The 14,047-nt window shown below is 40.8% G+C and overlaps 1 protein-coding gene across 3 annotated transcripts in view; it reads left to right on the top strand.

The window, feature by feature from the left end:
* Nucleotides 1-14,047, top strand: part of dnajc24 (DnaJ (Hsp40) homolog, subfamily C, member 24) — a 34,458-nt gene that overhangs the window by 7,220 nt on the left and 13,191 nt on the right. For all 3 annotated transcript variants that reach the window (XR_013504358.1, XM_078283142.1, XM_078283141.1), the window contains exons 3-4: nt 5,487-5,622; nt 9,970-10,038. Coding sequence is in view for 2 of the 3 variants with exons in the window: in XM_078283142.1 (XP_078139268.1) it covers nt 5,487-5,622; nt 9,970-10,038 (205 nt within the window). In the remaining variant the exon portion in view is untranslated. The remainder of the gene's footprint in view (nt 1-5,486; nt 5,623-9,969; nt 10,039-14,047) is intronic.

Here is a 14,047-nt window from a genome sequence, read left to right as displayed (position 1 = left end):
TAAAGGAAATAAAAGACAGTTCAAAGTAAATTAAAACTCAAGTAAAATCAGGAAAGGCTCTCCGATAAAAGTATGTTTTAAGAAGGGACTTAAAAGAGATCACTGACTCAGCTGACCTGATTTCCTCAGGCAGATCGTTCCAGAGCCTCGGGGCCCTGACTGCAAATGCTCTGTCCCCTTTAGTTTTCAGCCTGGACTCTGGAACAGACACAAGACCTCTGCCCGAGGATCTCAAAGTACGTACCGGCGCGTACGGTACTAAGAGGTCAGAGATATAGCAGGGAGAGAGGCCATGAAGAGCCTTAAAAGTAATCAGTAAAATCTTAAAATCTATTCTAAAACATACTGGGAGCTAGTGTAAAGAGGCTAAAACAGGAGTGATGTGATCACATCTCTTGGTTCTGGTTAAAAGCCTGGCAGCTGAGTTCTGTACAGTCTGGAGTCGATCAATAGATTTTTGGTTCAGGCAAGTAAAAAGGCTGTTGCAGTAATCCATGCGTGATGAGATGAAAGCGTGTAAAATGGTCTCTGTGTCTTTAAAAGTTAAGATAGATCGTATTTTGGAAATATTTCTAAGATGATAAAAACATGATTGCACAAGCTTTGTGGTGTGCTGCTCAAAACTTAAATTACTGTCAAACCAGATGCCAAGATTCCTTGCAATGGGCTTGATATGATCCAATAGGGGACCAGCCAAAGGCAGAATTTGTTTTGCCATGTGCTGGGACCCAATGACAAGGATCTCTGTTTTGTTTGAGTTCAGCTGAAGAAAATTTTTTGACATCCAGCTTTTGACATCAGAAAGGCAGTCATTAAGTGAACTCAGCATTCCAGGGTCTGTGGATCTAACGGGCAGGTACATCTGCGTATCATCAGCATAAAAATGAAAAGAGACACCATCTCTATGAATAATGTGTCCAAGGGGAAGCATGTATAAAGAAAATAAAATTGGTCCCAAAACCAACCCCTGAGGCACACCATACTTAACAGAAGAAAATGAAGAGACATAGTACCCTGTACCGTACACTGTACCGTTTACTATCTCATGAAGAACAAATGGCCGTGAAAAGGCAACCAGCCTTCACTTGCAAATAAACACGCTAGTATGAAAAGTATTATTTGATTGAGGGTTTAGGGGTCACGCTAATGTTTATAGCTAATGATGTGGCTGCTGAGCTACTACACTCGCTGTAGTTTAGCCAGCCATCGTTTAACCGTGAGTGAGTAAATTAGGCTACACCTTACATTACATTCCTACCTGGACAGATTATTGTAAGGACTCATGAGTTCTTCTATTGTATGTGAAACTTAAAGTGGAGATGAAACAACAAAATAGACACCTGCATAGAGCTTTGTGTATTACTAAGATGTACCACACAAAAAACAACATTGTAAAAGTAAGCCATTGTTGAGAAAATTCATTTTTAAAAATGCCTTTACGCTATATTTGCAGCCTAGTGCGCTGCCATCTTTATTTTCGTCAGCGCTTATGTCACGAGAATGGTTGTTAATTAGGAAGCCTGAGTAAAGTACTGGAGTACAGACTAGTTAAGTGTTGGTATTAAGGATTTTGAAAGTTTTGATGAATCAAAAGACCCACAAACCAAGTCAGAAAGAATGACCAGCTGTACGGAGGAGGAGACAGCCGGCGACAGGAGACCTGTCCTGCTGAGACACTGGATGCTCATAAACAACAGTGGTGAGCTTACAAGAGTACCTACATTCAGCCGCCACGGGAAGGTGCTTAGAGCATGCCAAGGAACCAAACCACAGAAAACACAACTCTCCACATAAAGTCATTGCTCTACTAGTGTCTCATCAACTTGACTCGCTGCTAACCTAATTTTAGCAGCCTAATCCAGCAGTCATGCTGGATTAGACGCCACAATATCAATATCAATATACCATTCCAACCTAAAAGTCAAGTCACATCTGAGCACTTTCTGCATCACGAAGCAGGCAGACGCATAGGCAAAATAAATAAACGGTATGACTCACCATCAGAAGACTTGTTGCGGTTGACTGCGACATTTCTCCCGGTCGGAATGTTGCGATTCGGGTTAGATAATAGATATCTGCTGCCAGCTGAAAACTAGGGATGCACCGATCCGAGTTTTTCAGTCCAGATACCGATATCGATAACCGGGCTTTGGGTATCGGCCGATACCGAGTACCGATCCGATACCAGTGTTTAATTAATAAACTGTGGGCTATGCCTCACTGTGTGGAAGAGACTGGGATTATTCTTTTATGTGTAAAGCAACATCAGGCTTGACTTTAACATTGCTTTCCTAACTTTGAACAAATAAATACATAGATATAAATGTACTCAATTGTTATTTATTATTAAAATAATAAATGGTAAAACATCTTCAAAATTAACAGGAATTACAATTCAAGTGTAAACCTTTTAAATGCAGCAACAAATTGGTCAGGAATTAAAATTCCAGTATAAAACAATACAACTGCATCAAATGAGAACAAAATGTAAACATTAAGTCACAAACTAGTGCAAACAAACTTGATAAATTAAATCACAATTCACACAAGTAGTATAAACAAGTAACTTGGTAAAAACAAAACATTCAAAATATGCAGAATAAACCTAAATTACTGAAATAACTCTGGTTTAACTGGTAATCTTGCTTTATGAAACAGCCCTCAGAAAAAAAATCAAGGTATGTTAGTCTGACTATGTGTCGGCCGAATGGAGCAGCAGTACCTGACGAATACGGAAAACACTTTAAATCGTGTTGTGGCAGGAAACAACGTTGACCTACAGCCGAGTCCCCGTAAACCTTGGATTTATGAATGGAGTCTGGCTGGACGCGCCGATTGTATAATTGGTGGAAAACTACTTTACCTCGCAGGTTAAATGGCAGCCTGCTCGGCCGCACGGTGACCCGGGAGAGTTTAAACATATAACCGAGACAAAGTATTCATGCAGGTGTGTTTTTAACTACCGAGCATCAGCACCGACCCCCGGTCAGCTCACCCCGACCCCTGGTCAGCTCACCCCGACCCCGGCTCTGTTATGAGGGTTGGGCGCCAGGTTAGCTTGTTAGCCTGGATGCTAGCTGCGGGAGGCTCGCGCCCCACGAGCGAGAATTCAGTGCGCGAGACGCTGCGCGCGGCAGGCGGGATCCTCCGGAGCTGCTGGACCGGAGGAGCCACCGGACGGACCGAAGGCAAATGGCCGGGTCTACCGGCGCGCTGCTGACGCATGACGTAGTATGCGCACGTAGACATAAACATAGAATTGAATTGAATAGATCGGCCCCATTGTCACCGATACCCGATCCAGCTATTTGAGTCAGTATCGGACCGATATCCGATATCAGTATCGGATCGGTGCATCCCTACTGAAAACCGCTTGGTTTTGTGTTTGTGCACCTATCCTCCTCTCCGTGTGGATAATTAATTTCTGATCCTTGATGTGGAGACACCAAATACTGAATCACGCTGGCACTCCGGTAAAAGTTTGGCCACGGAGATTCAGCTCCCTCCCCAACAACAGAACTGGGTTATCTGCTATGATAAAGCTAGCATGTTCGCCATGCTGATACCGTAAACCGAGATCAGTTCACTCTTCAGCCGTGTCTTGTAACGGGTCCTCTCCCGCTTTAGCCATTGCTTCTGCATATCCATATAATTAATCCCAAAGTCCAATTCTTCCGTGAAAACGGCAAATAAGACCTAGATCAGCCTGCACCACCTGAACCGGTGCAACACGTCCTGTGTTTACAAACACCATGCGCAGTAAACGGCGTTCCGCCCCTTCACACAACTCGAACTTGATTCACCCTGCCTTATATCATGTTGTCATTTTTTATTTCAATATATAATGATTAGCTTATAATTACATGTAATTATTGTTACGAAGTAGACTTAACAGATTTAATTGTATGTTTATACAGTACTGTCTCATATTGTGTGATAATCCTGATCATATGATGCATAATTTTTTTTGTTAAATGAAATATTAATGAAATATTTTGGGGCACAGCTTTGGCAGTGGCCCAGCTCACACATTTCCCGTGGTTATTCTATTTAAAGTAATGGTAGCATTAGGTACTACACTAAACGTAGCATTAGGTTGAGCAGATGAGATTAACCATTCCCGTGACGTCACCAGCTAGCTTGATGGAAGATCGCTGCGCCCTAGTGGCAGAAAAGCGAACTGTTGTTTATTTTTCTAGCAAATCTAGGTGAATTTCAGACTTGAATGCAGTGTCCTGTCTTGTCTGAGGTAAAATGCAAATGAACCAGTCATATTATCATGACCAGAGTCATATTATCAAATGCTTCATCTCCACTTTAAGTTCAGTTCTGGTCACTTTCAATTTAGTCACTGGTCAATTCAACTTTATTGTTCACTGTCAATTGTTATGGCTTACAGCTGAGATAATGATGATGGGTTATTTTAACCCAATGCATTATTCCAAAAATAATGTTACGTTGCTGTGTAGCAACTGCTGTGCATTAAATAGGCATTTAAATGTATTTTGTGAGTGCATATTTACAGGTTAGGCTACTCGTCATTTAAGATACAAATGCTAGCTAGCTAATCTATTTGGATTATTAGCCACATCATTTAACTGTTAACATTAGCTGTAAAGTAACATTTAAGACTGAGGCCATGTTACAGCTAATGTTACTGTGGCATTGCTGTCTAAACCAAGAGACTAACCTTTCTAACATTAGCTGCAATTTCTAGACTAATTAAAGGATAAGGCTGGTGTTTTTTAATGCAATTCTTACCGTCAACAAATCCTATGAAAATAACAAAATCAGCAATGATTTTGTTTTGCCAACAAGTCTCGTCCATGTAGCCGGTGCCCAATGAAGCCAGGTCCCAGCAGCCATAGAACTCCATTGTATTAAAAAAAACTATTAAAAACACGTCACAGAGCCATGCCATTGCTCTGGGCAGCATATTTCATCATCGCGATGCACCGGGCCAGCCAACCTTTTCCTCAAACAACTTAAAAAGCCTGGCTGTAAACACGTTTGCGATCTCAGGAAAGTAGCTCCTTAGCACCGAAAATAGTCCCCGGCGTAATGAAGAATTTGTTCCCATTTGAATTTGATTTGGTAATAACTACAACAGCCTGACTTTTCATGGTAACAGTTAGTGATTTTTAAAATTGAAACTATGTCTTTGTGAGCTGTATTTCAAGGTTTTTAGCTTACAATTGGAGCCAATGACTTCCGGGTTGACGGCTAAAAACGGTATGTGGGAATTGGCGGTCGTGCTTTGAATAAATAACCCTAGCAAAACAACCCAACAGCGCTAGTCTTGCGGAGCCGGACATGACTACACCACTTCCCATGAGACTACAACAGCAGTAACCCAACAAAATAACTCAACAGCACTAACCCAGTGGTTGGGTTTTGTAAAGAACCCAACATTTTTTACTAAGGTGTTGGTTTAGGTACTGGTACTGTTGTTTCTTGAGACTGTGTGTGTGTGTGTGTGTGTACAGTACCACCCAGACCGTCTTGGAGGTGTGTGCTCTTCAGAAGCAGAGTCTGGCCTGAGGAAGTTTATAGAAATTGACGCAGCATGGAGAATCCTCGAAGATCACAACACCAGGAGAGAGTATGACCTACAGAGAAGAGGTGGGATTTTACCTATTAATAAACTTTTATGATGTTACCTGTCCTTATTTATCAAACATAAAACACTTCCAACCACATTTCCTCAATGTCAAATAAGCAATTCTATATTGAGATTATTTCACATTTTACAATGGCTAGTTTCATTTTTCCAAGTTGTGTTGGAAGCTGTTGCAGAACTTAATTTGATTACTTGATATGGAGACCGAAAGCTGATCAGTCAGTCCATGTCAAATCACGTCATGAGACCCACCATCTCAAATTGCTCTGAAAGAATTCCTGCAGGTAGAAACATAAGACAATTATTCCTGTTACATTATTTTGTAGAAATATAATTTGATTTTAGAGGAATCAATCTATTTGATTGCACCCAAATTGGACATTTTAATTGGGTGCAATCAATTAGATTGCCACAGATCCCCTCAACCTCACGTCAATCCCACCCCTAGAGACAGTATATAACATCAGTTCTTGTGTTTGACAAGTAGTACGAAGCTAGGCCTTGGAGTATTTCTTCTTCATATTATTTGATGTATTCTCAGTGAATATGGTGATAGTCATTAGGGTTGGGCGATATGTCAAAATTTTCCTACCGGCCACCGTCAGCCCAACAACCGGCGATTGCCGATATATTCGCTGGGTGTAAGAGCGGCTGAGATTGTGACTAACGTTACAAAGAGAATAGCTGGTCCACCTTAAAGGTCAGTCCACTTTAAGTGAGCTTGGTCAGGTTAGCCATTGTCGCTAACTTCGGGGCTAACCCCCTTCACTTCAATCAAAAACTAAACTGTACACACTGTCGCTGCCCGATCTGAGTCAACCGTAGATGACAGTCGCGCACATCTCACAGCGACAGAGTCAACTTCTAGTATGTAACGTTAGCCAACTAGAGAAAATGTCCGCTAGCTGTGATGCAAATTTTCGCTATGTTCAACTCCATTGACTTATGCTAAAAACGTTAGCGATCTAAAAGTCCGCTAGCTGCAACGCTAATTAGTGCCAAATCCCATTTGATTATGCTAAAGTGTTAGCGACTTAAAAACTGGGTCTGAAATGGGTTTGTCGCTGCCTGATCTGAGTTGAACATACCGAAAATTTGCATCACGGGCTACAAGTTGACTCTGTCGCTGTGAGATCGGGCAGCGACACACACATTGCACTGCTACATTCACAGCTGCACTGCTACATTCACAGCTATACTGCTAACTTCATACTCTCTGCTCCGGATCACGTCGGAAATCAAGTGTGTTTATGTTTATGGTTGTACTAAACGCTAAACGTTGTCCTAAACGGAAGGCGGAGTGAAAAGGCAACTGTCATAGAGAGGGTGGAGACGTGATGTTTAAATACGGGATAACGGCGCCCAACTCCAACAGCCAGTTCCTATTCGCGCACGCTTTGAATTGCGCTTTACAGGTTAATTATTTACTATTAAATTAGACCATTAAATTAGCAAAATAAAATGACAAAAATTGCCCAAAAAATCGCCCAAAAAAATCAACCGGCGATGGACTCAGCCAATCGCCGATAGCCGATATATTCGTCCTGTCGCCCAACCCTAATAGTCATTTTCCCCTATTCAGATGAATGAGTCATTGAAGTTGTTGTGTCATTCAGTGTGATAACACCAGGTTGTAACCACCAGGTGGTGAAAAAATGTGAGGAAGAAAAATAAACATTCTCAATGTGATAATGATTTAGACATGTAGACTTAAATGGTAATATTAGAATTTGTCAAGCCTCAATGCAACATATCATAGAAAATTGAAAGGAAACAGATTATCATTCAGTAGCCTCACTTGTCAGGTGTTAAGGATTTATGTGAATTGCCATTTCATTATCTATCTACTAAAGCGAGGAATCTGTCTGTGTGCGTGTGTGTGTGTGTGTGTGTGTGTGTGTGTGTCCTTCGCATATCTCGAGAACCGTTCGTCCGATCTACTTCACACTTGGCGGGTGTATTGCTGGGGACCCAAGGACGTGCAGTGTCGGATTTGGTGCAATTTGGACATGCGACACGTTCAATATTTATAAACTTTGACTAAACAAGCGAACAGCAAGCCGCTCAGCTCTGTGTCTGAGTGCAGCGGGGGCTGTTTGATATAAACACTGTCACATCACAGCGGGGCGGGGCTTCAGGGCTCTGACTGGCTGAGCGGGACAAAGGCACGCGCCCCGCTCAGTTGAACTGCCTGAGAGACAAGAACGAGCACACACAGGAGAAAAAACAGAGGCGGAGGCAGTAAAACTAGCCAATAGGAGCGCAGACATGTTTGATTGGCAGCAGAATCAACCAATGGAAGGCCGTAAACTGCTTCTACGGTTCAAGCGCAGTTTAGTCTCACTGGTGAAGGACTGGGGACCCAAGGATGTGCAGTGTCAGATTTGGTGCAATTTGGACACGCGACACGTTCAATATTACTACACTTTGAATAAACAAGTGGACAGTGCTCTGTGCAGCAGCGGGGCTCAAGCGGTACGGGCACACGCGGTTCTCGAGAAAGCTGCACTACGGGCACGAGCGGTTCTCGAGAAAGCGGCAAGCAGCAATCGGCCCGTTCCGGACAGGCACGTTTTGAACGGGGACTGCACTAGTCTACTAATTCCAGGAATCTCTGTCTGTGAGTGTGTGTGTGTGTGTGTGTGTGTGTCCTTCGCATATCTCGAGAGCCGTTCGTCCGATCTACTTTACACTTGGCGGGTGTATTGCTGGGGACCCAAGGACGTGCAGTGTCGGATTTGGTGCAATTTGGACACACGACACGTTCAATATTAATAAACTTTGAATAAACAAGCGGACAGCGCTCTGTGCAGCAGCGGGGCTCAAAGCAAGCGACTGATAGCCTACGCCTATTGTGTGGTTTTTTTGGGTGAACCACAGTGTATTTCACCGGTGTTTCTGACTGCGAGAAGCCGCGACTTGGGTGTGTTTTTTTTAGCCTAGAGAACTGGGTAGGTTTTTCTGGTTGTGTTCTAAATTGGTTCCGTTCATATATTACTGGGAGGAAATTCTGTTTCGTGCCACCTCGATCGACAAAACTCTGGTGTCTGCATGAAGTGAAAAAAAATCCCTATTTAATTACAAGCGTTGCACTTGGTGGATTTCTGTCATTTGTAACTGCAATTGCGGCATTACTCCACTGTGGCGGTGTATCGTAATCAGCACAATAACCCTCTGAACTCTACATAACTCCCACAATTAACCATAGATGGTTAATGCAATGAATGAATACTGATGTGTATGTAAATGTGCTTGTCATTCCATTCTCTGTGTGCAAAAGATGAAAAATAAATTTCCTTGGTGGCTTCAGTTCAGGCATCACCAACGAGTTGAGTGGCAATATGTCACAGCAGCAGTTAATGCTGCCAGCTTCGAGAGCCAGACACTTTATAAAAATCTAAATAAAAAAGAAATGGGCTGATATAAAGGTTGACACCAACAAGCGCACTGCTGCTGTAATCCTTGGACTACAAGGAGTGCCTGAAGCATTTTTAGAAAATTGAAAATAGGAGGTTGAAATGTTCTGCCTGTGGTTGTGAACTGTGTAAATGAAGTGTGCAGCTCCATGTAACAGGGCCACTTTTTGCTGGTTGGGAACTGTGAAAACAATGGCTTTAATTTTAGATTCATGTTCAACTGCCCTGTAGCAGGGCCCCTTTTGTGAACTGTGTACATGAAAACAGTGGCTTTTTTGTGTTATATTTAATTTTATGTTAAACAGAGCCCTTTTATTTTGTTAAATTAAAATAAGTAATAAGTAAATTTCAAAAATGAATGTGATATAATTGTAAGTTTCCTCACTCATAGAATTATAATAATTCCTAAATGCACTGCTTGAAGATAGTGGTGCTTGAGCCAGATGAAGGCACGGTGCACACACACATGCACGCGTGTGCACGTGATCACAATTAAAGTACCACCTCTGCCTCATTTTGAGCCAGGAAAAACCCTTATTAGACTAGACAGATTAGACACTAGGTGCTGGTTTCCCAGAGAGGGTTTAGCACTAGTCCCAAACTAAAATGCCCATTTTATACTGGATAAACAATAATTAGACAATAGATCACACTAGACTAGACATAGATCAGACAATAGATTAGATTAAACTAGACACAGAATAGACAATATATTAGACTAGACTAGACAGAGATTAGACAATGGTTAGACTAGACATTACTTTATTGCAATATTCATCAGTGAGTACAAATTACTTCAGAAATAAATAAATAATGGGGGTTGATCATATTTTTTAGGCTAACCCTAACTCCCCAAAATATACATGATAATGTTTTCAGCAAACTTAACATAATAACAACAATAATAATAATAATTTATTTAATCTTTTCTAGCTAAAGAGCTGAAACAGGATTGGCCAGTGGATTCTACAGTGTGTCTGGAGGACATGACCTGGGACCAGGGTAATTTATACACTATGCACACAAAAACAGACACGCACGCGCGCGCACACACACACACACACAATCCTATACAATAGTAGCCTAGTAAAAACACACCTTTCACCTACAAGTGTTTCACACCAAAGTGTGTTAACACTGCCTTTAACCCAGGGGCTAGACTGTTATTCTGGGCTAGCCCTGAAAATCAAATCATAGTTGTCAGTGTCAAAATGGTTTGGAAGGAGATTTGTTTAATATTTTTGATAAATCGTGCCATTTCTTTGTCCATACAGTTGTATATTTTTGTTGTGGCAGCTAAGCTGGATTCATGTGTAAAAAGCTTGTTTTTCCATCGACAGAACTAGGTAGTTAATCTAGTCAGTGTACCTCTCGAGTTATTGTATTGTGCTTTTCAATTTAGCACTAAATGTCAGGATCATATGGGGTCATGAAATATATAGGAGATGATTCTGGGTAGGCAGTGATCTGTCTTTGTGATTCTTTTAGTTAGGGAGAAGCTCTTAAAAGCAAAATGGCCATCAAAATTTGACCTACGAGAGATGACTATTAGATTTACTGAACCACTCTATCTATAAAATCAATTCAATAGTATCTCATTGTACTCTCAGCTGCCTGCATTTCTAATCATTTTTGTTGAGGGGACCATTTCTCTAATTTTTGAAAGATGCAAACTAAGTAACATCTTGACAACCAAAGTGGCCAGACTGAACTGGTATAATTCCAGTTTGAAGTAATAATCCATGAAATATTCATGTAAATACTTTTTTTTGCAAGTCTCTATCGCCGATTGATAATAACACAATAGTGATTAAACCTGCAGCCAGTTCATGAAAGCTTTTACATTTGCTGTTCTCAACACCTGGTGTCGGGGAGGTCTTTCTCTGGAAAAATCTTATGGTATTCATTTATTTATTTATTTATGGTTTATTTGATAGGGACGGATACAATATACATAGACAAACTGAGAACAGCTATCCGATGCAAGTATCATAGTGTTTATAGCGGATGCTAATTTGCAACACCCGTCCCTAGAAGGGCTTTTGTGAAAATAAGAGATTAAAACAATGAGGTAAAAAGAAGGTAAACCGAGTACAAGATACAATAGAGCACAAGGTAAAGAAAAAAAAGGTAAACTGAGTACAACAAGATACCATAAAACACACATTTAGTAGTAACATAACTACAGAAAACTAGACATCAATCAATCAATCAATCAATCAATTTTATTTAAGTGCAGAATCACCATGAAGCATGGTCCCAATACACTTTACAATTAAAATACATAGGACAAAACATACAGCAAAAAAAAAATGAAATAGTTAAAATAAAACAACCACATTGAAAACATCAATGTTAAAAGGATGTTTGAATATTAAAGTAAAACAACCACAGTAAAAACAACAACATTAAAAGGATGTTTAAAAAGGTGATAGACCCGACTGAAGTTGTAATTCTAGGGTAGGCTATAATGAAGCGAATAGAGGTGGGTTTTCAGTCTTGATTTAAATATTTCGACTGAGCTTGCTTCTTTAACATGTAATGGAAGTCCATTCCACAGATAAGGGGCGCAGTAGGCAAATGCTCTGAAGCCAACTGATTTTTTGTTAGCTGAGGGAATGACCAGGAGACCAGCATTGAGAGAGCGAAGAGGGCGTGCCGGTATATATTGTATAATTAGCTCAGATAAGTACGGTGGTGCAAGTCCATGCAAAGCCTTATAAGTTAAAAGAAGAACCTTAAAATCAGCTCTAGCTTGCACTGGTAACCAGTGAAGAGAGGCCAGAATGGGTGTTATATGATCAAATTTTTTAATCTTTGTCAAGATTCTAGCTGCAGCATTCTGAACAAGCTGAAGACTTCTAGTAGCACAACTAGGAAGACCAGAGAGAAGAGCATTACAATAATCAAGTCTGGAAGATACAAATGCATGGATTACAGTTTCAGCATCACGCAATGATAGAATAGGTCGGATTTTAGCAATATTACGAAGATGAAAAAATGCTGTCTTGGTAATAGCCTTGATATGAGACTGGAATGTCAGACGAGAATCAAAAATCAAAAAGGTACATGAGTACAAGTTTGTTGCTGAATTTACCAGGATTTGGTAACTCTCTTAAAAGTGGTGAAGTTTATAGCAGATTTCAAGTGATCAGGTAGCGAGTTCCAGGACTCCTTTCACAGAAAATGCTGTCTGAGCAAAAGATGTTTTGCAGAATGAAACTTTACAGTTGCCACTTGAAGCTGCTCTGGTGGATCTGCTGCAGCTCTGTAGTCTCTTGATGTATTTACAGAAAGGCTGAGGAGCAAGTCCATTTAAACATTTAAACACAAGCTTTACATAATGAAAATCAATAAAGTTTGCAAAACTTAAAATCTTGTATTTACTTAAAATGCGGCAATGATGGTACCTTATTTGCTTTTTGTCTAAGATTTTCAGGGCCCGATTGTACAGACACTCTATGGATTTAATTAGGGATGCCGCGATCGATCGGCCAGCAATCGGAATCGGCTGATATTCAGTATAAATATGAGATCGGAGAATTACGATAATGCTTTATAGTCGCCGATTGCAAAAACCGATCGATGACGCAAAACACGTGAGCCATGTGCGTTTGTTTACATAATGGTCCACACTCTGCACCGCTGTCCGCGGTGCTGAACTGGACGACGGTCGAGACCAGAGGTTTGATTCTCTGCCCGAACAGATTTCTGTCATTCAAATTTCTCTGTAATCCACAAAGTCTGATTGTTAATTCCTTGTGTCGATTATGTTTTTATCACCAGTCAATCAAAGGTTACGATTTGAAATGTGTCGGGTTTTCGCTGCCTACGGCACCACACTCGCTTTGCAAGTCCTTTGCGAGAGGAAGTAGGCTATTCAGTAAGATCCTGCACGTAATTCTGAACAGATTTTTGTCATTCAAACAACTCGGAATTAGTTTACTTATAAACAGCCAGCTTACTAAGAAAATTTCGGTTTTAAACCGGGCTCGGGCCCATAAATGCAGCCAATGGGACGGGCCCGTGCCGGGCTCAGGCAGAACGTGCACGGGCTCGGGTAGGGTTGGGCTTGTTTTTTTGGGCCCGATCTAAGGTCTGGTCGAGACCCTAACAGTGGAGAGGCAACTGAAAAGTCTCATTTCTCTCTCTCTTAAGAACATTCATTTAGGCTATACAAAAACAAAGACTGAAACGGATATATATCTTCGGAGGGTGTCTCCATTTATTTAACTCGACTCAACAACACAGGCAAGTGGCAACAGTCTGAGTCTTGGCGATCGGCGGCAAAAAATGTTATCGGGGCATCCCTAGATTTAATTACTGACTGGTTGGCCTGGGACTAGGTAGTTAAACCATAGGACAGATGTGAAAATATCATTGAATTTAAGAACAGCAAGGCACAGTCAAATGTCAAGCAATTTCTTATCGTCTTGAAACAGCTAAGGTTAGCCTTAATCGTTTTACAAATCTTTTTAGCATGACTTTTAAAATTCAACAGAGAATCTAAAATTATCCCTAAATACTTCACCTCTGTTACTTGTTCAATGAGCTCACCTTTAATTCTAACATTCAAGGATTCTGTTACAGGTAGCTTTTTAATGGAAAAACAGATAGACTTTGTTTTCTTAGTGTTTAGTTTTTGGTTAGCTTATCTGCAACAGCATCACAAGTTTTGCCAGATACATGGACGACTGTATCGTCAGCGTACATCTGAAGACTTATACCAGGGCATATTTCTGGCAAGTCGTTGATATACAAACTGAAAAGGATGGGACCCAAGACAGTTCCTTGGGGGATTCCTGTTTCAATTTTGCAAAAAACAGACTTGATGTTATTAATCACAACACACTGTTCACGACCCTTTAAATTTGAGTCAAACCATGACAGTGACCGTTTTGACAAATTAAACATTGAGAGTTTTGAAATTAAGATGTTGTGATTTACGGTATCAAATGCCTTTTTTAAATCCAGGAACACTGCGCCTACTACATTTCCTTTGTCAAGTGAC

The sequence above is a fragment of the Centroberyx gerrardi genome, chromosome 4 (genome assembly GCF_048128805.1).
Source record: "Centroberyx gerrardi isolate f3 chromosome 4, fCenGer3.hap1.cur.20231027, whole genome shotgun sequence".
Lineage (NCBI taxonomy): Eukaryota > Metazoa > Chordata > Actinopteri > Beryciformes > Berycidae > Centroberyx > Centroberyx gerrardi.
Note: the sequence above shows the minus strand (reverse complement) of the source record. Positions and strands in the feature narration are given on the sequence as shown.